Raw genomic sequence first — 26,250 nt, forward strand, 5'->3', positions numbered from 1 at the left:
AGGTCATTCCCGGAAGAGAGTTCCCCCAGGAAAAGGGTCACCCCTAGAACAGGGTCCCCCAGGAATTAGGGTCCCCCCCCGGAAGGACCTCATCCTGGAGCAGGACCACCTCACAGCCCATCTGCGCCCACAATACCTCCTGCTGCAGGAAACCAGCCAGCCTGGCCGCTGCCCTCAGCCCCTCCCCACGCGCCCATCCCCCGCAGACCCCAGACTCACTACACGGCTGAATCAAGCAGGTGGAATTCCCGCCGGCGCTCATAGCAGGCCCGGATGCCGGCATCCCCCCACAGCAACTGCATGGCCACGGCGTGGCGCTTCTCAAACGTGGTCACTTTATAGGGGTCCTGGCTCATGACCAGGCTGGCATGGTGCTGGGGAGGGAGGACGGGGGCAGTTAGGGTAGCCCGTCTGAGTGAGGCCGCCCTCCCCAGGCATCTCTGCAAGCCCCCGCGTCCCTCCCTGAAACACACTCTTCCCACTGCCCTTCTTGTTCCCCAGAGCCCCCGAGCCCCCCACACACCTCTAATTTGTCCTCCATCTGTTTGTGCATGGATCCCCGGAGAGAAAAGCACAGGCCAGCACATGAGGGGCTGCAGACGGCACATGTGCTCGGGCGATCTCAGGCTCGGGGGAGCATGGCATCCACAGAGGTCAAGGGCAGCCAGCCCTGCTCTTTACACTAGCTGGCTCCCAGGAAGCACGGCACTCACAGTCCCCCCATTCTATACAGGAAGCGACTAAGACACAGAGCACTGAAGCAATCTGCCCCTCACAGGCCCCCCAACAGGCGCGTGAACCCTGAGCTGCCCGCGGGACCCTGGGCTTCCCCTTCTTTTCTCCAAACAGCCCTGGCTCCTTCCAGGCACTACTAGCATTGCTCAGACCTTTGTGATGGACTGAGTGTTGTGTGTGCATTTCTCTGTGTTTGTTCACGTACAAGTGTGCTTGTGTGTGTGTGTAGATGTACTCGTGTGCATGGGTGTGTCTGGGTGTGTCTGGGTGTGTGATTTGTGTGCATATTCGTGTGTGGGGCACGCGCATGTATCCTTGGGTGCATTTGTGGGTGCGTACACAGGTGTGCTTGTGTGTGCATTTGTATGTGTGCACACATGTGCGTGCATGTGCATGGGGGGATTACATGCAGGCTTGTGTGTATCTTTGTGTGAGTTTCCGTGTGTGCATGTGTGTATGTGTGTGCATGTGGGAATTTGCATGCACGCTTGTGTGTGTTTGTGTGTGTACACGTGCATGGGCGTGTTTGGGTGTGTACATTTGCATGTACACTTATTTGTGTGCATCTGTGTGGGGGCATCGGCATGGATCCTTGTGTGCATTTGTGTGTGCACGTGTGTGCATGTATGTGTGTATACTTGTGTGTGCACTTGTATGTATGCACACATGTCTGGAGGACATGGCCTTGCCCCAGGGTCTGGGGACCCTGCTCTGCCCTGAAGTCTGGGGAACGTGGCCCTGCTCCGGGGTCTGGGAACCCTGCCCTGGGCCCCTGCCTGCCCTGATGGCTCACCTTGCTCTCAGGCCTGCTAAAGGGGATCTGCAACCGCTCCATGGCCTCGATCATGGCCCGCATGGACACAAAGATGTTCTGGTAGACCAGGGGCCGGAAGCCCTTGCGCTCCTCCTCTGAGTAGCCAGCACCATGGATGATCCGCATCTGCTTGATGAAGGTGCTCTTCCCGCTCTCGCCAGGGCCTGGGGACGGAGCAGCAGAACCACTCAGCCCACCACAGGGCTCCCACCTCCGACACCCCAACCCCACATCAGACACCCTCAACTCCACGCCAGGCCTCCTGGGTTCAAATCCCGGTGCAGCCGGGGCATCACTCAGTGACCCTAGGCTAGCGACTTTGCCACTCTGTGCCTCAGTTTCCCCATCTGTAAAACATGAACTTCAGGCTGGGCACGGTGGCTCACGCCTGTAATCTCAGCACTTTGGGAAGCTGAAGCAGGCGGATCATCTGAGGTCAGGAGATCGAGACCATCCTGGCTAACACAGTGAAACCCCGTCTCTACTAAAAATACAAAATTAGCCGGGCATGGTGGCACATGCCTGTAATCCCAGCTACTCGGGAGGCTGAGGCAGGGGAATCGCTTGAACCGGGGAGGCAGAGGTTGCAGTGAGCTAAGATCGCACCACTGCACTCCAACTTGGGTGATAGAGCGAGATTCTGTCTCAAAAAAACAACAACAAAAAAACCCAAAACAAAGCACAAACTAAAAATCATGGACCTCAACACGCTATGCCTGCTGCATCAAAGTGAGGGCCAAATGAATTGATTATAAAATATTCACAGTAAGGGTCACAAACTCCGGCTCCCCGAGGGCCAGATCCAGCTATTTTTGTGAGGCCAGCAAGTTTTTGTGTTTTTAATACTTTTTATGGTTATGGTTCTTATGGGTTTTTTCCTTTTTCTTCTCTTTCTTTCTTTCTTTCTTTCTTTCTTTCTTTCTTTCTTTGAGACAGAGTCTTGCTCTATTGCCAGGCTGGAGTGCAGTGGCGTGATCTTGGCTCACTGCAACCTCTGTCTCCCGGGTTCAAGCGATTTTCCTGCCTCAGCCTCCCGAGTACCTGGGACTACAGGCGCCCGCCGTCATGCCCAGCTAATCTTCGTATTTTTAGTAGAGACGGGGTTTCACCATGTTGGCCAGGATAGTCTCGCTCTCTTGACCTTGTGATCCGCCTGCCTCAGCCTCCCAAAGTGCTGGGATTACAGGTGTGAGCCACCGCACCCAGCCTTTTTTTTTTTTTTTTTTTGAGACAGAGTCTCTGTTGCCCAGGCTGGAGTGCAGTGGCACAATCTTGGCTCACTGCCACCTCTGCCTTCTGGGTTCAAGTGATTCTCCTGCCTCCCAAGTAACTGAGGTTACAGGTGTGCGCCACCACTCCAGGTTACTTTTTGTATTTTTAGGAGAATTGGGGTTTCACCATGTTAGCCAGGCTAGCCTCAAATTCCTGGACTCAAGTGATCCATCCACTTCAGCCTCCCAACGTGCAGGGATTACAGGCGTGAGCCACGACACCCGGCCTATTTTTATTATTTATCATAACAATACTAATATGTATTATTATTTGCTACAATAATTTCAAGTAGAGAAACTTTTACGAAAGAAATAACATAGGATAAATAGGGCAATGAGTAATTAGGTGACTATGATAGCCACGCAGTCAAGGAAGGCCGCTCAGTGGAGGTGACTTGTGAAGGCTGGAAGGTCACTCTCAAAATCTTAGAGGGCACACCAAGCAAAGGGAACAGCTCGTGCAAGGGCCCTGGGGCAGGACCGAACCTGGCATATTGGAGGAACAGGGAGGAGGCCCGTGTGGCCGGAGCAGAGTGAGGAGGGGGAGAGAGGGAGGAGGGAAGGGTGGGTTGTGCAGGGCCTTGTAGGTTGCAGGGCGGTCTTGGGCTTTGACCCCGAGGGAAGTGGGAGCCACGGAGGGCTGTGGGCAGAGGAGGGACAGGCCCTGACTCAGGTGCTCACAGGCGCCCTCTAGTGGCTGCTGCAGGGAGGACAGACTGTGGGGGTGGGGGCCGGGACCCGGGCGGAGGGGACTGCACTGGTTCAGATGAGCACCCGTGGGGCTGGACCAAGGTGGCTGTCATGGAGCTGGAGAGAAGAGGACACATTTGAGAGACACTGAGGACACAGAATCGACCTGACCTTGCTGACAGATGGTACAAAATCTGGCAGGGTCCTTGCAGGGCCAGCCACAGAATTTCTGGGGCTGGGTGCAAGCTGAAACTTCAGGCTCTTCTGAACCTGGAACCCTCTGTGACAGCCCAGTTGACGTACCTGCCAAGCCGGCCCTGGGTCCGGGATGCTGATGCTGGAATCTTCAAGAGCCTGGGACTAGAGGTTCAAAGACCCCAGCTCAGCTCCCCGCTAAACTCTGACATCCCAAGGCTGCCCTTCCCCCTCTCTGTGTCTCGATTTTCTCCTCCGTAAAATGGGTGTGATCCACCAGGTGGGAGGTGGGGGCTGGAGGCTTCACCGGTATCTCATCTGGCTCCTGAGAGCACCAGCATGGGCCCCTCCCAGCGACGGGAGAGGGGATAGGACTGCTTCTGCCTCCAGGGTCGGGGTGCAGAGGGTGGGGGTGGGGGTCAGTGCAGGCAGAACTTGATCGAGCAAGAGCAAGCGGCAGCAAAAAGGGAAGGGGTGGCTCGGTTGGGGTCCAGAAAGAGGAAACGGGAGCAGAGGAGAAGGCCGAACAGGGAGAGGGGCGGGGGTGTCACCCCCCATCTCCCCAAAGGGCTGTCTCCAACGCCGCCAACTCTACCCAGCAGATGCCACCTGCACACTGGAGAGCCATGTGGGCAGGTCGGGGGTGGCCGCCTCGCCTCTCCAGTTCTCGGTTTCTTCAGGGGTCACGTCTATTTGGTTCAAAGTCAAGAAACAGGCTTTTCTTGTCTGGGCACAGTGGCTCACGCCTATAATCTCAGCACTTTGGCAGGCCGAGGCCGGCGGATCACTTGGGGTCAGGAGTTCGAGACCAGCCTGGGCAAAATGGTGAAACCCCGTCTCTACTAAATATACAAAAATTAGCCTGGTGTACTGGTGGGCGCCTGTAATCCCAGCGATTTGGGAGGCTGAGGCAGGAGAATTGCTTGAACCCGAGGCAGAGGTTGCAGTGAACTGAGATTGTGCCACTACACTCCAGCCTGGGTGACAGAGTGAGGCTCCGTCTCCAAAAAAAAAAAAAAAAAAGGAAGAAAGAAAGAAAAAGGCTTTTCTCTTGCTGTAAAGGACATTCACACGGAAATTATATATATTTAGTCAGACGTAGTGGTGCACACCGGTAGTTCCAGCTACTCATGAGGCTGAGGCAGGAGGATCATTTGAGCCCAGGAGGTTGAGGCTGCAGTGAGCCATGATCACTCCATTGCACTCAAGCCTGGGTGACAGAGCAAGACCTTGTCTCAAAGAAAAAAAAAAAAAAGGTTTCCAAGAAAAATTAAAAACTAGGGTGGGGCGCAGTGGCTCATGCCTGTAATCCCAGCACTTTGGGAGGCTGAGGCAGGCGGAGCACAAGGTCAGGAGTTCCAGACCAGCCTGACCAACATGGTGAAACCCTGTCTCTACTAAAAATACAAAATGCTGTCTCTACTAAAAATACAAAAATTAGCTGGGCATGGTGGCTCACACCAAATCCCAGCTACTCAGGAGGCTGAGGCGGGAGAATGGCTTGAACCTGGGAGGCGGAGGCTGCAGTGAGCTGAGATCACACCACTGCACTCCAACCTGGACGACAGAGCCAGACTCTGTCTCAAAAAAATAAAAAATAAAAAATTACTCAAACAACAACATCCCCCAGGTCCACAATCTGACATTCTCTGATGCAGAGCTGTGAGAGCTCCAGATTCCTGAATTTATTGAGTGTTAGGACGGGGACATGTCAACTCATTAACATTCCTGCAGCGGAATATAGGAGTCAGTGCAATAAACAAACATCCTCCCACCCGTTTCTTTGAGTTTCTCACGGAGACACTATGGGGGACCATCTAGTTTTTGGAGCTTTGGCTATTTGGGGCTAGTAGCAGAGGGGATTGTGAGCTTGCTGGCCCTTGACTAGGTGTCCCTGGCGAGCTAAGAGCTGGAGTTCCACCATCTCTCCTGCCTCACCACGAGAGGGGGACAACTCGTTTTTTTTTTTTTTTGAGGGGGAGTCTCGCTCTGTCGCCCAGGCTGGAGTGCAACGGCGCAATCTCAGCTCACTGCAAGCTCCGCCTCCTGGGTTCACGCCATTCTCCTGCCTCAGCCTCCCGAGTAGCTGGGACTACAGGTGCCCGCCACCATGCTGGGCTAAATTTTTTTTGTATTTTTAGTAGAGACGGGGTTTCACCGTGTTAGCCAGGACGGTCTCAATCTCCTGACCTCGTGATCCACCCGCCTCAGCCTCCCAAAGTGCTGGCATTACAGGCGTGAGCCACCATGCCCGGCCAAGAGGGAGACAACTCTTAGCCCCGTTTTCATATGGGGAAACTGAGTCTCGGTTGAAGGAATTGCTGTGTCACACAATTCCTTCGATGGTACTGGTGAGTGGCAGAGCTGGGATTCAAACTCAGTTCTGTTTGAGTCCAGAGCCTATGGACTTTTATTTATTATTGTTTTATTTATTTATTTATTTATCTATTTATTTATTTATTTATTTATTTATTTTGAGATGGAGTCTCGCTCTGTCGCCCAGGCTGGAGTGCAGTGGCGCGATCTTGGCTCACTGCAAGCTCCTCCTCCCGGATTCACGCCATTCTCCTGCCTCAACCTCCTGAGTAGCCGGGACTACAGGCGCCCACCACCATGCCCAGCTAATTTTTTGTATTTTTTAGTAGAGACGGGGTTTCACCGTGTTAGCCAGGATGGTCTCAATCTCCTGACCTCGTGATCCGCCCGCCTCGGCCTCCCAAAGTGCTGGGATTACAGGCGTGAGCCACCGAGCCCTGCCTATTATTATTATTTTTGAGACAGGGTCTCACTCTGTCGCCCAGGCTGGAGTGCAGTGGCTGGATATCGGCTCACTGCAACCTCCGCCTCACGGGTTTCAAGTGATTCTCCTGCCTCAGCCTCCCGAGTAGCTGGCATTACAGGTGTGCACCACCACGTCCAGCTAATTTTTGTATTTTTAGTAGAGACAGGGTTTTGCCATTTTGGTCAGGCTGGTCTCGAACTCCTGGCCTCAAGGGAGCCACTCACCTTGGCCTCCCAAAGTGCTGGGATTACAGGCATGAGCCACTTCGAGCCTATGGGCTTCTAAATTATTATACCTGGAGGTTCCTTTACCCTGCCTGAATAGTTATAGCAATCATAATAAAAATTACAGCGAGCATGATTTAAATCTTACCGTCTTCCCAACCCTGAGCCCAGAGACTCTATAGATCCCCAGTTAATCCCCATAGATTCTATGATTTTCCCATTTGCAGATGGGACACCGAGGACCAGAGAGGTTTAGTGACTTGCCTTGGGTCACACAGCAAGTGGAACCCCAAGGGGAGTAAACTTGGAGTTGTGTGAGTTCTTCACCAACAAAGTGGGGCACGGCCAGTTGAGCTGGGGTAGGCGTCATTAACATGTCAGTTAGAGTGATGTTTTTACGGACTCTGGGAAGCTAGACAGCTCCTTGGGGTGCAGCGTTGAGCCCAACTGCTCATGAATGGACTTTTTGAGCTCCTGTCCCCCAGTTGCCTTCCAACCCTCAGATCTTCTCCTTCTTCTTCTTCTTTTTTTTTTTTTTTTTTTTTTGATATGGAGTCGCTCTGTCGCCCAGGCTGGAGTGCAGTGGTATGATCTCAGCACACCGCAACCTCCACCTCCTGGGTTCAAGCGATTCTCCTGCCTCAGCTTCCTGAGTAGCTGGGATTACAGGCACCTGCCACCACACCTGGCTAACTTTTGTATTTTTAGTAGAGACGGGGTTTCACCATGTTGGCCAGACTGGTCTTGAACTCCTGGCCTCAAGTGATCCACCCACCTCAGCCTTCCAAAGTGCTGGGATGACAGGCCCGAGCCACCGCACCCGGCCAGGACTGGACCTTTTGAGCTCCTGTCCCCTAGCTGTCTTCCAACTCTCAGATCTTAGTTCGCCCCAAAAGTGCAGAGAACGAACAGAAGTCTCAGCAAGCAACAGTTGACTTTATTTTGTTGCGATGCACTGGTTTGTTTGTTTTTTCCTCTTCTGCTTTGTCATAGGAAATAAATGATACTCCTGTTGCCACCTGCAACACGAATTTCGTGACTCAGGGATGGGTCGTCACCCGAAGCCTGAAGAGCTGCACCAGAACCCCCTCTTTGCAGTCCATCTTTGTCCTGAAGCCACAAAGGATTCTGGGACCCCTCCAGTGGCCCCCAACCCTCGACAGCCCCCAGCTCCTGGATAGAAATGGGGGGAGTGATCTGTGTTAGGACACCCCCTAAAGGCCATACGGCCCAGACGGGAAGCTCCTGCTTCCTCCTGGGCAGGGAGGAGGAGAAGAGGAAGTGGAACTGGCAGATGCCAAGAAGGAACTGGGTTAACCGTGCCAAGCCCCGGCCATCACGGGGCAGCTGGAGCCAGCCATGTGCACAGAGCCCAGCACCAGGCCCTCACAGGAAACGCAGCTCCTGGGGAAGCGGGGAGTCAGGCCGGGCAGCCGGAGGGGCGGGAGGCTCGGCCTCTCAGTCCCGCTCTGGCTCAGTCTAGCTGCTGACCCCCGATAAATCCTGCTGCCTCCTTGGGCCTCATTTTCCCCATCTGGCACTGGGGTTCTGTGGTGTTTGTCCCCCAAGGCAGGTGAACAGGGCAGTCAGGAGCATGGACTTTGGAACCAGAATTCTTTTTTTTTTTTTTTTTTTTTGAGACAGAGTCTTGCTCTGTAGCCCGGACTGGAGTGCAGTGGCCGGATCTCAGCTCACTGCAAGCTCCGCCTCCCGGGTTTACGCCATTCTCCTGCCTCAGCCTCCGTGGAACCAGAATTCTAGATGCGAGTCCCAGCTGTGTGACCTTGGGCAGTCGCTCTGCCTCTCTGAGCCTCAGTTTACCCTTTGGGGGGGAACTAGCAGTGCCTGCCTCAAAATGCTAAGAAAAGGCCGGGCACAATGGCTCACATCTGTCATCTCATCACTTTGGGGAGGCCGAGGCAGGTGGATCACCTGCGGTCAGGAGTTCGACACCAGCCTGGCTAACATGATGAAACCCTGTCTCTACTAAAAATACAAAAATTAGCCAAGTGTGATGGTGCATGCTTGTAGTCCCAGCTACTTAGGAAGCTGAGGCAAGAGGATCGCTTGAACCCGGGAGGCAAAGGTTGCAGTGAGCCGAGATCCAGCCACTGCACTCCAACCGGGGCAATAGAGTAAGACTCTGTCTCAAAAAAATAAAAATAAAATATGTTTTTTAAAAGTGCTAAGGACAGAACTGGTCCCTTTCACAGTTTTATTTTCTTGTTGTTGTTAGCTTTCTTTTCTTTTCTTTTGCTTTTGTTTTCGTTTTTGTTTAGAGACTGGGTCTTGCTATGTTGTCGAGGCTGGTCTTGAACTCCTGGGCTCAGGCGATCCTCCTGCCTTAGCCTCCCGAGTAAATGGGACTACAGGCATGTGCCAGCATACCCAGCTCACGACTTCATTCTGACCCTCCCCCTTCCCCAATATGAGGAATGCTTCATGTCAGGGACAGACCCACCCCCACTCTGGTCCTTTTTGCCATCTTCCTCAAAAGGGTCAGCCACTTCCAGGTGAAAAAAAACAGCTTTCGGATTCAATTCCTGTTTCCAAGAAGGTACAGAGGTCTGGAGGTAGCCCTCAGACCTGTCTCCAGGGATGAGGTGGTTTAAATCACAGTCCACAGTGCTGCCATCAGTGCCTGGGGACATGGATGACGTCCCCTGCCCTCCGTCGGTAGAAGGGGCTTCCCGCTTTGGGGCTGGCTGAGTAGTGCCCAGAGTGGTATGTGGAAGGGACTTTCCCAGCTCCAGGAAGGAATGATACCATGTCTGGGGGAAGTTCCCCCCAAAAAGGATTCATTCATTCATTCAGCATTTCTTGAGCATCTACTATATAGCAGGCTCATTGTACACCTGTGATAGATGCTGGAGACACAGGGATGAAGACAGATGTGGGCCAGGCGCGGAGGCAGCTCATGCCTGTAATCCCAGCACTTTGGGAGGCCAAGGTGGGCAGATCACAAGGTCAGGAGATCAAGACCATCCTGACCAACACAGTGAAACCCTGTCTCTACTAAAAAAAAAAAAAAAAATACAAAAAATTAGCCAGGTGTGGTGGCGGGTGCCTGTAGTCCCAGCTACTTGGGAGGCTGAGGCAGGAGGATGGCGTGAACCCGGGAGGTGGAGCTTGCAGTGAACCCAGATCGTGCCACTGCACTCCAGCCTGGGCTACAGAACAAGACTCTATCTCTAAAAAAAAAAAAAAAAAAAGAGAAAGAAGATGACAGATGTGGTCCCTACCCTTTTGTTGCTTGTTGTATAGCTGGAGAGATAAACAATAAACAAGTAAACAAATAGTGAGGGCCAGGAAGAAAAACCAAACAGAGGAAGGGAAAGGAAAAGATAGGGCTGTCTTTATAGCTAGGGTAGTCAGGGAAGACTTCTCTGAGGAGGTGACACTTGGGTTGAGACCTACGTGGAGTGAAAGGGCCAGCCAGACAAAGGTCAGGGATAAATGACCTTGAGGTTTTCGAGGAAAGGGCACTAAAAGTGACAAACCCCTGGCTTGATAGATCAAGAAAAAAATGAGCAAAGGCGGAAATGATCGATAGCAAGAGCAAAAGAGGGGACATCACTGCAGATCCTACAGACAGTAGTAGGAGAACAAGGGAATGTCATAAATGTTATGCCAATAAATTTGATAACACAGGCAAAAGGGACAAATTCTTTGAAAGACACAAATGATCAAAACTCACACAAGAAGTAGATAGCCTAAGTAGTCCTATTTCTTTAAAATAATAAGTAAGACATATCAAAATGATATGTCATAATATGACCATAATATGACACATTAATATGTCAAAGATAGATAGATAGATAGATAGATAGATAGATAGATAGATAGATAGATAGATTCTTTTTTTTTTGAGACAGATTCTAACTCTGTTGCCCAGGCTGGGGTGCAGTGGCTGGATCTCGGCTCACTGCAAGCTCCGCCTCCTGGTTTCACGCCATTCTCCTGCCTCAGCCTCCCAAGTGGCTGGGACTACAGGCGCCTGGCACCAAGCCCAGCTAATTTTTTGTGTTTTTAGTAGAGATGGTGTTTCACCGTGTTAGCCAGGGTGGTTTCAATCTCCTGACCTTGTGATCCACCTGCCTCAGCCTCCCAAAGTGCTGGGATTACAGGCGTGAGCCACCACGTCCGCTTGATTTTTTTTTTTTTTTTTTTTTTTCCGAGATGGAGTTTCGCTCTTATTGCCTAGGCTGAAGTGCAATGGCACAATCTTGGCTCACTGCAACCTATGCCTCCGAGTTCAAGCAATTCTCCTGCCTCAGCCTCCCACGTAGCTGGGACTACAGACACCTGCCACCAAGCCTGGCTAATTTTTGTATTTTTAGTAGAAACGAGGTTTCACCATGTTGGTCAGGCTGGCCTCGAACTCCTGACCTGAAATGATCCACCTGCCTCGGCCTCCCAAAGTGCTGGGATTACAGGCGTAAGCCACTGCGCCGGGCCACTACCAAATATTTAAGGGAAAAACAGAGATAGTCAATGAAGACCAAAGAAGCTGAGTGGCCAGAGCCAAAGGACTGATTATGAGCAAAAGCAGCAGAAGCTGCTTCCAAGAGGACCAGGGTTTGGATTTGATGCCATAGCAGATTTTGCTGGAGAAATAAGTGGGTGAAAAAAAATTTTTTTTTGAGACAGAGTCAGCTTTGCTCTGTCGCCCAGGTTAGAGTGCAGTGACATGATCACAGTTCACTGCAGCCTCGACCTCCTAGGCTCAAGCGATCCTCTCACCTCAGCCTCCCAAGTAGCTGGGACTACAGGGACACACCACTATGCCTGGCTAATTATTTTATTTTATTTTATTTTATTTTATTTTATTTTATTTTATTTTATTTTGGTGTTTTTTTTGAGACGGAGTCTCGCTCTGTCGCCCAGGCTGGAGTGCAGTGGCGCGATCTCGGCCCACTGCAAGCTCCGCCTCCCGGGTTTACGCCATTCTCCTGCCTCAGCCTCCCGAGCAGCTGGGACTACAGGCGCCCTATTTTATTTTTTTGTAGAGACAGGATCTGGCTATGTTTCCCAGGCTGGTCTTAAACTCCTAAGCTCAAGTGATCCTCCCACCTAGGCCTCCCAAACTGTTAAGGTTACAGGAATGAGTCACTATGCCCAGCTGAAATATTCTTTTCTCTGGTTCAGCAAGAGGGATCAAGGCTAGAGTTGAAAGGGCCCTTGACTGGGTGCAGTGGCTCACGCCTGTGAGTCTCACACTTTGGCTCACACTTTGGGAGGCCAAGGTGGGAGGATCACCTGAGGTCAGGAGTTCAAGACCAGCCTGGCCAACATGGTGAAACCCCGTCTCTACTCAAAATACAAAAATTAGCCGGGCATGGTGGCGGGCGCCTGTAACCCCAGCTACTCGGGATGCTGAGGCCAAAGAATCGCTTGAACCCAGGAGACAGAGATTGCAGTGAGCCGAGATCGTACCACTGCACTCCCGCCTGGGTGACAAAGTGAAACTCTGTCTCAAAAAAAATAAAAATAAAAATAAGGTTGGGCACGGTGACTCATGCCTGCAATCCCAGCACTTTGGGAGGCAGAGGCGGGTGGATCACGAGGTCAAGACTTTGAGACTAGCCTGGCCAACATAGTGAAACTCCATCTTTACTAAAAATACAAAAATTAGCAGGGTGTGGTGGTACGCACCAATAGTCCCAGGTACTCGGGAGGCTGAGGCAGGAGAATCACTTGAACCCAGGAGGCAGAGGTTCCAGTGAGCTGAGAATTTACCACTGCACTCCAACCTGAGGGAGCAAGACTCCATCTAAAAAAAAAAAAAAATGAGGCCAGGTACGGTGGCTCACGCCTGTAATCCCAACACTTTGGGAGGCCGAGGTGGGCGGGGGTGGGGGCGCGTGGCTGATCACCAGGTCAGAAGTTCGAGACCAGCCTGGCCAACATGGTGAAACCCCATCTCTACTAAAAATACAAAAAAATTAGCTGGGCCTAGTGGCAGGTGCCTATAATCCCAGCTACTCAGGAGGCTGAGGCAGGATAATTGCTTGAACTCGGGAGGCGGAGCTTGCAGCGAGCTGAGATCACACCACTGCACTCCAGCCTGGGTGACAGAGCGAGACTCCGTTTCAAAAAAAAAAAGAAGAAAGAAAAGAAAAAAGAAAGGGCCTCCAGTAAAGGTGCGGTTCCTGGGGGTCCCCTCCTTCGCCCTCGATGTTCCTCTCTTTCCTCTCGGCTGCCTCTTCCCACCAAATGAGGAAAGGATGATGGCGATCATCACAGGATGACCAAGCTCTTTGCTTGGGGCAGACACACGTGAGTTGAGAAGACTCGAGGCCTTCTCCAGCCCCGAGCCCAGAGCTCGGGGATCCCAGAAGACCCTCTCAGACTAGCATCCCTGGCTTCGGCCAACGGGGCCATAATCAGGGAAAGGTAGCTGGGGAAACAAGATATGGAAATAAGAAGACCCTGAGGTTTCAGAGAGCAGAATTTTTTTTTTTTTTTTTTTTTTTTTTTTGAGATGGAGTTTTGTTCTTGTTGCCCAGGCTGGGGTGCAGTGGCGCAATCCTGACTCACTGCAGCTTCCACCTTCCAGTTTCAAGCGATTCTCCTGCCTCAGCCTCCCCAGTAGCTGGGATTACAGGCACAGGCCACCACACCAGGCTAATTTTTTTTGTATTTTGAGTAGAGATGGGGTTTCGCCATGTTGGCCAAGCTGATCTCGAACTCCTGGCCTCGGGTAATCTGCCCACCTTGGCCTCCCCACGTGCTGGGATTACAGGCGTGATTTATTCATTTATTTATTTTTATTTTATTTAATTAATTAATTTATTTATTTTACATGGAGTCTTGCTCTGTCGCCCAGGCTGGAGTGCAGTGGCGCGATCTCAGCTCACTCCAACCTCTGCCTTCCGGGTTCAAGGGATTCTCCTGCCTCAGCCTCCCAAGTAGCTGGGATTATAGGTGTGTGCCACCATGCCCAGCTAATTCTTGTTTTTTATTTCTTTGAGATGGAGTCTCACTCTGTCGCCCAGGCTGGAGGGCAGTGGTGCGATCTTGGCTCACTGCAAGCTCCGCCTGCTGGGTTCAAGCAATTCCCCTGCCTCAGCCTCCCGAGTAGCAGGGACTACAGGCACCCACCACCACATCCAGCTAATTTTTGGTATTTTAGTAGAGACGGGGTTTCACCGTGTTGCCCAGGATGGTGTCGATCTCCTGACCTCGTGATCCACCCGCCTCGGCCTCCCAAAGTGCTGGGATTACAGGCGTGAGCCACCACGCCTGGCTAATTTTTGGTATTTTAGTAGAGACAGGGCTTCACCATGTCGGCCTGGCTGTGTCTTGAACTCCTGACCTCAAGTGATCCCACCCTCCTGGGCCTCCCAAAGTGCTATAATCACAGGCTTGAGCCACCACACCCGGCCAGAGTTCAGAATCTTGAACCGTAACTGACGTCGACTCCCCCAGCTGAAGCCTCTGCATGGAAGCCATCGCCCTGTTTTGTTTTCTCCTAGAAAATTCTTGTTGCCAGAATTATTTTATCTGCTTATGAGTTTACAGACTCAATGTCTTGGCTCCTTCACAGGAAATGAGATCCAGGAAGACAGAAATATCTTCCCCTGTTTGGCAGCTGTGTCCCTGGGAGCTACCAAGAAATCTTGAATGAATGAATAATGAATGAATGAACCAATGAACCAATCAGTCTATCCTTTCTAGCCCCAAAACGAGCCCTAGACAAGCCCTCTCCAGCCATGGCAGGGACGTAAAGGCGAGAGGGAGCATCCTGGGCCCTCTGGAGAGGAAGGAGAGGCTGGAGCCGGCCCCTCCCTTGCGGACGGGCTGGCCAGAACGGGTTGCACACCTGAGCTCATCATTCCCTCGCCATGACACAGACAGGTAGGGCGTGCTGGGCCTGCCCGGCAGGGGCCCGGCTGAGCCACGTCTGCTGTTGTGTATGCCCCGCGCAGTGGACAGGCCTGGGCACCCGGCCGCTGGTCACACGTTGGACAAGGAACTTAGCTTCTCTGAGCCTCAGTCTTTCTCATCTGGAAAATGGATTCCAGGCTCACCATTCCCTGGGAGGAGGCGAGGGCTCCACGATGCCAAGGTCCGACCTAGCTTGATCCGCCTCTTTGCCCTGCCACCCCTGCCAGCTGCCCACGGCTCACTGCCCACCACCCACTGCCCACCGACCCTGGACTCACCCAAAAGCAGCAGCTTCAGCTCCGCGCGGTCCTGCTTCTTCTGCTCCAAGAGGATCCTGTTGATCTCCTGGTCCACCCTGGCGGCGGCCTTCTCATCCTCCGTCAGGCACCAGGGGCAGCAGCGCCAGGTCAGCGAGCGGGCCATGGTGCGGTGGCCTCAGTCGGCACCGGGTGGCATCGCCCCCGGGCCCCGCTGGCCAGGGCAACCCCCAGCCCAGCCGGCCCTGGAGAGGGCTCCGGGTAGCTGGGTGCACAGGGGGGCTGCCTTTTTCTTGGGGGTCACCCTCCAGGGACCCAGACTTCCTTGCCTGGAACACCCAGGAAGCCCGGCTCGACCAAGGCTTGAGTGCTGGGAACAGGGTGGGGACGGGAGGAGGTGGGGAGGCCAGGGCTCCCCGCCCACCTCCAGACCTGCTCAGACCGGGCCTGACAGGTTGATGGTGAAGGGTGCTGGGAGAGGGTGAGGTGGGGGCCCCGGGGAGGGCGGGGCGGTGGCGGGAAAACCCCCACCGCAGACTGGGTCCTGTGTGACCAGCGGGGCCCTTCTTCCTCCTTCTGGAGAAGGGGCGGACGCTCCTTGTCAGGCTACACCCGGAGCTGTCCCCCTCCTCCGAGCCAATCAGGAACCGTCACACCCATGCTACTGCTGACATATATATACACATACATATATACACACACACGTATATACACACATACACACACATATACATACACATACACACACACATACATACACACACATACATATACACACATACACACACATACATACACATACACACACATACATATACACACATACACACACATATACATACACACACATACATACACATACACACACACATACACACACATACACACACATACACACACATACATATACACACACATACACATATACACACACATACATATATATACGCATATATATTTATTTTTATTTTATTTTATTTTATTTTATTTTATTTTTTTGAGACGGAGTTTTACTCTCATTGCCCAGGCTGGGAGTGCAGTGGCACCACCTCAACTCTGCAACCTCCACCTCCCGGGTTCAAGTGAGTCTCCTGCCTCAGCCTCCCAAGTAGCTGGGATTACAGGTATCCACCACTACGCTGGGCTAACTTTGTATATTTTAGTGGAGTCAAGGTTTCACCATGTTGGCCAGGCTGGTCTCAAACTCCTGACCTCAGGTGATCCACCCGCCTGGGCCTCCCAAAGTGTGGGATTACAGGCATGAGCCACCACGCTCGGCCCTGCTGATATATTTTAAAGAAACAGCTCAGGCCAGGCGTCACGGACTGTTTCCAGTGACTCTGCCCTGACCTCAGGTGATCCGCCCTGCAGAGGTGGGTGGCTCACCCGAGGTCAGGAGTTCAAAACCAGCCTGGCCAACATGGTGAAACCCTATCTCTACCAAAAATACAAAAAATTAGGCCGGGCGCGGTGGCTCAAGCCTGTAATCCCAGCACTTCGGGAGGCCAAGACGGGCGGATCACGAGGTCAGGAGATCGAGACCATCCTGGCTAACACAGTAAAACCCCGTCTCAACTAAAAAATACAAAAAACTAGCCGGGCGAGGTGGCGGGCGCCTGTGGTCCCAGCTACTCGGGAGGCTGAGGCAGGAGAATGGCGTAAACCCAGGAGGCGGAGCTTGCAGTGAGCTGAGATCTGGCCACTGCACTCCAACCTGGGCAACAGAGCGAGACTCCATCTCAAAAAAAAAAAAAAAAAAAAAAAAAATTAGCTGGGTTTTGGCTCACATTAGCTGGTTTTATACTCACATTACCCTGTAGTTACTGTTATCATCCCTGTTTGGCAGATGAGGAGGTTGAGGCGCAGAGCAGGGGAGTGACTGGCGGAGCTGGGACAAGACAGAGCCGGGAGCCCATCCCTCACCTGCAGGGCCCTGGAGTCTAGACGCCTACCAGGCAAATTCCAGGCAGGGCCGTCCCTTCATTGTGCAAGCATTCATGGAGTGCCAACTGTGTGCCAGGCACAGCAGCCAAGAGACACAGATCCCAGACCTCTTTACCTAAGGTTCTAGTTAAAGAACAGATAATAAATTTTAGGCCGGGCCCTGCGGCTCACGCCTGTAAACCCTACACTTTGGGAGGCCGAGGTGGGCGGATCACGAAGTCAAGAAATCAAGACCATCCTGGCCAACATGGTGAAACTCCATCTCTACTAAAAACACAAAAATTAGCTGGGCATGGTGGCGCACGCCTGTAGTCCCACCTACTCGGGAGGCTGAGGCAGGAGAATCACTTGAACCCGGGAGGCAGAGGTTGCAGTGAGCCGAGATCACATCACTGAGCTCCAGCCTGGTGACAGAGTGAGACTCCGTCTCAAAAAAACAAAAAAAAAGAATAAAAAATATGTCCAGGTGAGTACGGGAGCTCACGTCTGTAATCAAAGTAATCAAAGTAGTTTGGAAGGCCAAGGCGAGAGGATCACTCGAGGTCAGGAGTTCGAGACCAGCCTGGCCAACATGGCAAAACCCTGTCTCTACTAAAAATACAAAAATTAGTTGGGCATGGATGGCACGCTCCTGTAGTCCCAGCTACTTGGGAGGCTGAGGCAAGAGAATCACTTGAACCCAGAAGGTGGAGGCTGCAGTGAGCCGAGATCATAACACAGCACTCCAGCCCTGGCAACGGAATGAAACCCTGTCTCCAAAAACAAAACAAAACTCTCTCTCTCTATATATATACACACACACAGACACACACACACACATATACACACATATACATATATGTATATGTGTATACACATGCATATACACACACATATGTATATGCATGTACATGTATACACACATAAAATATATATTAATGTACATATATACATATATGTATATTTTATGTATAATATACATATACACACATATAAAATATACATATATGTATATTTTATGTGTTATATATAAATTATATAATTTATATATGTATATTTAATGTATTATATATAAATTATATAATTTATATGTGTGTGTTTTATGTATAATATATAAATTATATAATTTATATATGTATATTTTATGTATTATATATAAATTATGTAATTCATATATGTGTATTTTATGTATAATATATAAATTATATATATATATATATATATTTTTTTTTTTTTTTTTTGAGACGGAGTCTCGCTCTGTCGCCCAGGCTGGAGTGCAGTGGCCGGATCTCAGCTCACTGCAAGCTCCGCCTCCCGGGTTTATGCCATTCTCCCACCTCAGCCTCCCTAGTAGCTGGGACTACAGGCGCCTGCCACCTTGCCCGGCTAATTTTTTGTATTTTTTTAGTAGAGACGGGGTTTCACCGTGTTAGCCAGGATGGTCTCGATCTCCCGACCTCGTGATCCGCCCGTCTCGGCCTCCCAAAGTGCTGGGATTACAGGCTTGAGCCACCGCACCTGGCCTAATTATATAATTTATATATGTATATTTTATGTATAATATATAAATTATATAATTTATATATTATTATTTATATGATATAATTTATAAAAAATTATAATATATAAATATTATACATAAAATATACATATATGTATATATACACACATCAATATAAAATATATATATATTTTTTATACACCTGAGCCTGTTGGATGGTGAAAAATTCTACGATAAAAATTAAGCAGAGATGTTCTTGGGGGAGGTTCAAGGTTGTTGCTCTAAATGGATCAACAAAGGTCGCACAGACAAGTGACATTCGGGATCAGGAGAAGTCAGGCAAATTGGGTGTAGAAGGGACTTTGGAAGTGGACCTCACTGGTCAAGGAGACCTTCCCAAGGAGGGCCGTGAGGCCACCCTGTCCTGATCCCTCTGGGACTTCAGGGCCCTAGGGGTAGGCTGGCGGCTGGCGGCTGGTAGGTTGGTAAAAATGTTGCTGCTTCCTAGATACTCAGAGCCAGAGCGTTTGGGTGAAGATTCCCCACCCCCACTGAGAGTCTGTACAAAATTCTAGAAAGTTCTGGATCAAAACTCTCCTCCCCAAGAGATACATGTAATTCGGGAGCCTCTGGTCCCTTTACAGATAGGGCAAGGCTTGGAGAGGGCGAGTGACATGCCCAGGGTCACACAGCCATTGGCAGCCACTGTCCCCACCTCCTCCCTGACACCTGGGCTCAGTGACAGCCGTTGACGCAGCTTCACCCGCCCAGCACGAACGTGCGGTTTTCTCCACTGTTGATTCATAACGAATGACAGATGGGAAGGATGATAGGGGCCCCCGTCTGGTCACTGAGGCTGGCAGGTGCCGTCTGCCCATCCAGTCACCCACCTTCCCGCCCCCAACCGGATGGCGGCAACGAGGGGCACTCCCACCCGGGTCAGGGGAAGAAAGACAGAAATAGGTTGTGGCCGTGCAGACCTTCCAGGGCGGCTGAAACAGAAATGACCAGCAAAACTGGGAGACAAGGCTGAGCCACAGGCACCACAGGGCGAGCGCAGGGGGCCACTCTCCTAGCATCTCCCTGCTGGCATTTTTGGACAGGACGCCAGCACCGCCATCTTCACAGCCTGGACCAGGGTGGCAGACCCTCTGTGGCTCCCACTGGCTTCAGAATAAATGAGCCAGCTGCCTGGATCCAGGGCCCAGGCTCTGCCCACTTCTCTGGCTTCTGAACAAAGCTTCCTCGCAGTTCCCTAAAACAGGCAGAGCTACTTCCTCGCCACATGCTGGCCGCTGTATTGAGTATTTGTTGTGTATTATTAGTTCAGCTGGGAACACCAGGGTGCACTTGGTGTGTAGAAAATATTTCTTTCAGAAAACGCATAACACCTGAATGTATCACCTAATAAATTGTTGTGAAGCCAGTGTCCACAGGATCCACTGAGGCCAAGACTAAGGACATTATCAGGCCGGGCGCGGTAGCTCACGTCTGTCATCCCAGCTCTTTGGGGGGCCGAGGCAGGCAGATCACCTGAGGTCAGGAGTTCAAGACCAGCCTGGACCATATGGTGAAACCCCGTCTCTACTAAAAATACAAAAGTTAGCCAGGTGTGGTGGTGAGAACCCATAATCCCAGCTACTCGGGAGGCTGGGGCAGGAGAATTGCTTGAGCCTGGGAGGTGGAGGTTGCAGTGAGCCAAGATTGCGCCACTGCACTCCAGCCTGGGTGACAGAGCGAGACTCCGTCTCAAAAAAAAAAAAAAAAAAGCCCCACAAAGACCCCTGGTGTTTTCCCCATAGTGATCTCCACCTTCCCAGCAGTAACTATCCTTCTGACTTCTATGGTATTAATATTTATTTCCAGGTTTGGGGGATATTTTTTGCTAATAAGATTTATTTCAGCTGGGCATGTTGGCTCACGCCTATAATCCGAGCACTTTTTGAGGCTGAAGTGGGAGGACTGCTTGAACCCAGGAGTTCAAGACCAGCCTGGGCAACATAGTGAGACCATATTTCTCTTCCTTCTATTTTCTTTCTTTCTTTCCTTCTTTCCTTCCTTCCTTCCTTCCTTCCTTCCTTCCTTCCTTCTTTCCTTCCTTCCTTCCTTCCTTCCTTCCTTCCTTCCTTCTTCCCTCCCTCCCTCCCTCCCTCCCTCCCTCTCTCTCTGTTTCTTTCTTTCTTTCTTTTTTTTGAAACGGAGTTTCGTTCTTGTTCCCTTGGCTGGAGTGCAATGGCACAGTCTCAGCTCACTGCAAACTCCACCTCCCAGTGAGACCCCATTTCTAAAAAAATAAATAAATTAGCCGGGGGTTGTGGCTCATGCCTGTGGTCCCAGGTACTCCAGAGGCTAAGGTGGGAGGATTGCTTGGGCCATGGAGGTTGAGGCTGCAGTGAGCTATGATCCAACCACTGCACTCCAGCCTGAGTGACAGAGCCAGGCTCTGTCTCAAAAAAACATCTATTTTGGCCGGGCGCGGTGGCTCAAGCCTGTAATCCCAGCACTTTGGGAGGCCGAGACGGGCGGATCACGAGTTCAGGAGATCGAGACCATCCTGGCTAACCCGGTGAAACCCCGTCTCTACTAAAAAATACAAAAAAACTAGCCGGGCGAGGCGGCGGGCGCCTGTAGTCCCAGCTACTCGGGAGGCTGAGGCAGGAGAATGGCGTGAGCCCGGGAGGCGGAGCTTGCAGTGAGCTGAGATCCGGCCGCTGCACTCCGGCCTGGGCGACAGAGTGAGACTCCGTCTCAAAAAAAAAAAAAAAAAACATCTATTTTGTTTTCAATTGTTTAAATTTATGTAGCATTATATTTACCTTCTTTGGTGTATGGTTCTATGAGTTTTTGTTTGTTTGTTTGTTTTTTGTTGTTTTTTTTGAGACGGAGTCTCACTCTGTCGCCCAGGCTGGAGTGCAGTGGCACCATCTCAGCTCACTGCAAGCTCCGCCTCCCGGGTTCACACCATTCTCCTGCCTCAGCCTCCCGAGTAGCTGGGACTGCAGGCACCCGCCACCAAGCCCGGATAATTTTTTGTATTTTTAGTAGAGACGGGGTTTCACAGTTTTAGCCAGGATGGTCTTGATCTCCTGCCGCCTTGGCCTCCCAAAGTGCTGGGATTACAGGTGTGAGCCACCGCGCCCAGCCCTAATTTTTTTAGTTTTGTAGAGATGGGTTTTTCTGTGTTGTCTAGGCTGGTCAGGAGCTCCTAGCCTCAAGCAATCCTCCCACCTCCTCCTCCCAGGTTCAAGTGATTCTCCTGCCTCAGCCTCCCGAGTAGCTGGGATTACAGGCATGCACCACCACACCCAGCTAATTTTTGTATTTTTAGTAGAGACGGGGGTTTTGCCATGTTGGCCAGGCTGGTTTTGAACTCCTGACCTCAGGTGATCCACCCACCTTGGCCTCCCAAAGTGCTGGGATTACAGGCGCGAACCACCACGCCCAGCCAATAGTGTTTTTATTGTTGTTTAGCTGTGATTTGTTACAGATGCCCTTTATCAGGTTGAGGAAGTTCCTTTCTACTCCTAGTTTGCTTAGAATTTTTATCATGAATGAATGTTGAATTGTATCCAACTCATTTTCTTTATCTATTGATACGATCATGTGGTTTTTCTTTAGTCTGTTAATATGGCAAGTTATATTGACTGATTTTCCAATGTTAAGCTTGTCTTGTATTCCTGGGATAAATGCCACCTGGTGGTGAGGTAGTTTTCTTTTTATAGATCACTGGATTTCATTATTTCATTTGCTAATACTGTGTTAAGGATTTTAGTGTCTATGTTTTTGAGTATACTGATCTGTAATTTCCTTGTACTATCTTTAATTTTGGTATCAGGATAATACTGGCCTCATAAAATGAGTTGGGAAGTATTCCATCCTCTTCTATTTTCTGAAACAGATTGTGAAGACTTTGATGTTATTTTTTCTTTAAATGTTTGATAGGATTCACCACTAAAACCATTCAGGTCTAAAGTTTTAATCTTTTTTCTTTTTTTTGGACAGAATCTTGCTCTGTCGCCCAGGCTGGAGTGCAGTGGCACAATCGCGGCTCACTGCAAGCTCCACCTTCCGGGTTCACGCCATTCTCGTGTCTCAGCCTCCTGAGTAGTGGGGACTACAAGCACCCACCACCATGCCCAGCTAATTTTTTTTGTATTTTTAGTAGAGACAGGGTTTCACTGTGTTAGCCAGGATGGTCTCAATCTCCTGACCTCGTGATCCTCCTGTCTTGGCCTCTCAAAGGTTTTATTCTTTAGAACACTTTAACTTCAACTTCTGTTTCTTTAATAGGTATAGGATTGTTCAGCTTTTCTATTTCTTCTTGAGTGAGTAATCATATTCCCTCTTTTGTGCCTGTTGCTGGTAATTTCTTTCTCTTTCTCTCTCTTTCTGGGGGGTGAATCCAGACTAAAGATTTATCAATTTCATTAATTTTTTTTTCAAAGAACCAGCTTATGGCTTTATTGATTTTTCTATATTGTTTTTCTATTTTTTATTCCATTGATTTCTTTTATTATTATTATTTTTTTTTATATGGAGTCTCGCTGTGTCGCCCAGGCTGGAGTGCAGTGGCCGGATCTTAGCTCACTGCAAGCTCCACCTCCCAGGTTCACGCCATTCTCCTGCCTCAGCCTCCCATGTAGCTGGGACTACAGGCGCCGCCACCACCCCCGGCTAATTTTTTGTATTTTCAGTAGAGACGGGGTTTTACCGTGTTAGCCAGGATGGTCTCGATCTCCTGACCTTGTGATCCGCCCGTCTTGGCCTCCCAAAGTGCTGGGATTACAGGAGTGAGTCACCGTGCCTGGCCTAAAGACTTTTCAAATACTAATCATTCTGTTATGGATTTCTAGTTTGATTCTCTTGGTTATAGATTTCTAGTTTGATTCTCTTATGGTCAAAGAACATGCTTTGAATGATTTCCATTTTATTTATTTATTTATTTGAGACAGAGTCTTGCTCTGTTGCCAGGCTGGAGTGCAGTGGTGCAATCTCAGCTCACTGCAACCTTTGCCTCCTGGGTTCAGGCTATTCTCCTGCCTCAGCCTCCCGAGTAGCTGGGATTGCAGGCGTGAGCCACCGTGCCCGGCCTGATTTCAGTTATTTAAAATTTGATAAGATTTGCTTTGTGACCCAGAATATGGCCTACCTTGGGGAATATCCCATGTGCTCTTGGAAAGAACATACAGGCCAGGCGCTGTGGCTCACGGCCGTAATCCCAGCACTTTGGGAGGCTGAGGCAGCAGGACTGCTTGAGCCTAAGAGATTGAAACCAGCCCAGGGAACTTGGTAAGACCCCATATCCTCAAAAAATTGAAAAATTAGCCAGGTGTGGTGGCACACACCTATAGTCCCAGCGACTCGGGAGGTGGGGCAGGAGGATTGTCTGAGCTCAGGAATTAGAAGAGGCAGTGAGCCACCGCACACGCCAACCTGCGAGACAAAACAAGACCCTTCTTTTTAGAGAAAAAGACAAGAAAAGAACGTATATTCTGCTGTTACTCAGTGGGGTGTTCTATAAAAATGTCAGTTAGGTCAGTGTGGTTGACGGTGGTATTCAGATCTTCTGTATTCTTGCTGATTTTCAGTCTGCTTCTCCTATTGGTTACTGAGAGAGAAATGTTGAAGTCTGGAAGCATAATTGTGGATTTGTCTATTTCTCCCTTTTTTTTTTCTTTTTTCTTTTGAGAGGGAACCTCGCCCTGTCACCCAGGCTAGAGTGCAGTGGCGTGATCTCGGCTCACTGCAACCTCCGCCTCTTGGGTTCAAGTGATTCTCCTGCCTCAGCCTCCTGAGTAGCTAGGATTACAGTCACCCGCCATTACATCCAGCTAATTTTTTGTATTTTTAGTAAAGACGGGGTTTCACCATGTTGGCCAGGCTGGTCTTGAACTCCTGACCTTATGATTCGCCCGCCTCGGCCTCTCAATATTTCTTCCTTTAATTCCATCCATTCTTGCTTCATATAGTTTATAAATACACATTTAGGATTAATATGTCCTGCCGGGCACAGCAGCACACGCCTGTAATCCCAGTACTTTGGGAGGCTGAGGTGGGCGGATCACTCGAGCTCAGGAGTTTGAGACCAGCCTGGGCAATATGGTGAGGCCCCGTCTCTACCAAAAATACAAAATATTAGCCGGCCATGGTGGCATGTGCTTCTGGTCCCAGCTACTCAGGAGGCTGAGTTGGGAGGATCACTTGAGCCCGAGAGGTGGAGGTTGCAGTAAGCCAGGATCATACCACTGCATGCCAGCCGGGGTGACAAAGCAAGACCTCGTCTCAAAAAAAAAAAAAAAAGAAAGAAAGAAAGATTAATATGTCCTTTTGGTTAATTCATCCTCTTACTGTTTATTATGTAATGTTCCTTTCTTGCTTTTCTTTATAGATTTACAATAGACTTTTTAAATCCTAAAAATCAGCCAGGCATGGTGGCTCACGCCTGTAATCCCAGCTTTGGGAGGCCGAGGCGGGCAGATCATGAGGTCAGCAGTTTGAGACCAGCCTGGCCAACATGGTGAAACCCTGTCTCTACTAAAAATACAAAAAATTAGCTGGGCGTGGTGGTAGGCACCTGTAATCCCAGCTACTCGGGCGGCTGAGGCAGGAGAATCACTTGAACCCAGGAGGCAGAGGTTGAGGTGAGCAAAGATTGCACCATTTACTCCAGGCTGGGCAACAGAACAAGACTCCATCTCAAAAAAAAAAAAAAAAAAAACCCTCAAAATTATAGTGAATTTTTGCCAGTTTTGAACATTATGCACACAGAATTACATAAAACGAGTTTGGCTGGGCGCGGTGGCTTATGCCTGTAATCCCAGCACTTTGGGAGGCTGAGGCAGGTGGATCATGAGGTCAGGAGATCAAGACCATCCTGGCTAACATGGTGAGACCCCGTCTCTACTAAAAATACAAAAAAATTGGCCGGACGCGGTGGCTCAAGCCTGTGATCCCAGCACTTTGGGAGGCCAAGAGGGGCGGATCACGAGGTCAGGAGATCGAGACCATCCTGGTTAACACGGTGAAACCCCGTCTCTACTAAAAAACACAAAAAACTAGCTGGGCGAGGTGGCGGGCGCCTGTAGTTCCAGCTACTTGGGAGACTGAGGCAGGAGAATGGCATGAACCCGGGAGGCGGAGCTTGCAGTGAGCTGAGATGGCGCCACTGCACTCCAGCCTGGGCAACAGAGCAAGAATCCGTCTCAGTAAATAAATAAATATAAATAAATAAATAGAGTTCAGGTGCGTCTGGCTTCTATCATTCCACGTGATGTTTGTGTGATGAACTCATATTTTGCACATGGTTGTGGTTCATTAATCCTGATTGTCATAGACTATTCCTCTACATAATTGTCATAGACTATTCCTCTACATAATGGATGAATAAACTACAATCTATTCATCCATTCTACTGTTGATGGGCATTTGGTTAAATTTCTGTTTAGGACTGTCATGAATAGAGCAGCTATGGACATTTGGTACATGTCTGTCTTTTGTGATTACATGTGTGGCTTTCTATAGGTAAATACCCAATGGTAGAATTGCTGGGTTATAAAGTATTTCCTAGATATTAACTATCTTTTGCCAAAGTGCATGCACCAATTTACACTTCCGATAATTCCAAGATTTTCCTTTTTTTTTGAGACGGAGTCTCGCTCTGTTGCCCAGGCTGGAGTGCAGTGGTGTGATCTCGGCTCACTGCAACCTTCACCTCCCAGGTTCACGCCATTCTCCTGCCTCAGCCTCCCGAGTAACTGGGACTACAGATGCCCGCCACCACGCCCGGCTAATTTTTGTATTTTTGGTAGAGACGGAGTTTCACCTTGTTGACCAGGCTGGTCTCGAACTCCTGACCTCAAGTGATCCGCCCACCTCGGCCTCCCCAAGTGCTGGGATGACAGGCATGAGCCACTGCGCCCGGCCTCCTCAGAATTTTTAAACAGGGGTCCTGTGTTTTCAGTTTGCTCC

At 50.2% G+C, this 26,250-nt stretch overlaps 1 protein-coding gene across 1 annotated transcript in view; it reads right to left on the reverse strand.

Moving 5' to 3' along the window:
* GNA15 (G protein subunit alpha 15) overlaps positions 1–16,551 on the reverse strand; it is a 30,321-nt gene extending 13,770 nt beyond the window's left edge. Inside the window, exons 1-3 of the mRNA XM_007994754.3 lie at positions 14,880–16,551; positions 1,529–1,713; positions 220–374 (exon numbers count right to left, since the gene is read on the reverse strand). Of these exons, the coding sequence (XP_007992945.1) occupies positions 220–374; positions 1,529–1,713; positions 14,880–15,024 (485 nt within the window). The 5' untranslated portion in view covers positions 15,025–16,551. The remainder of the gene's footprint in view (positions 1–219; positions 375–1,528; positions 1,714–14,879) is intronic.
* Between the last annotated feature and the right edge of the window lie 9,699 nt (positions 16,552–26,250).

This window comes from Chlorocebus sabaeus, chromosome 6 (genome assembly GCF_047675955.1).
Source record: "Chlorocebus sabaeus isolate Y175 chromosome 6, mChlSab1.0.hap1, whole genome shotgun sequence".
Taxonomy (NCBI): domain Eukaryota; kingdom Metazoa; phylum Chordata; class Mammalia; order Primates; family Cercopithecidae; genus Chlorocebus; species Chlorocebus sabaeus.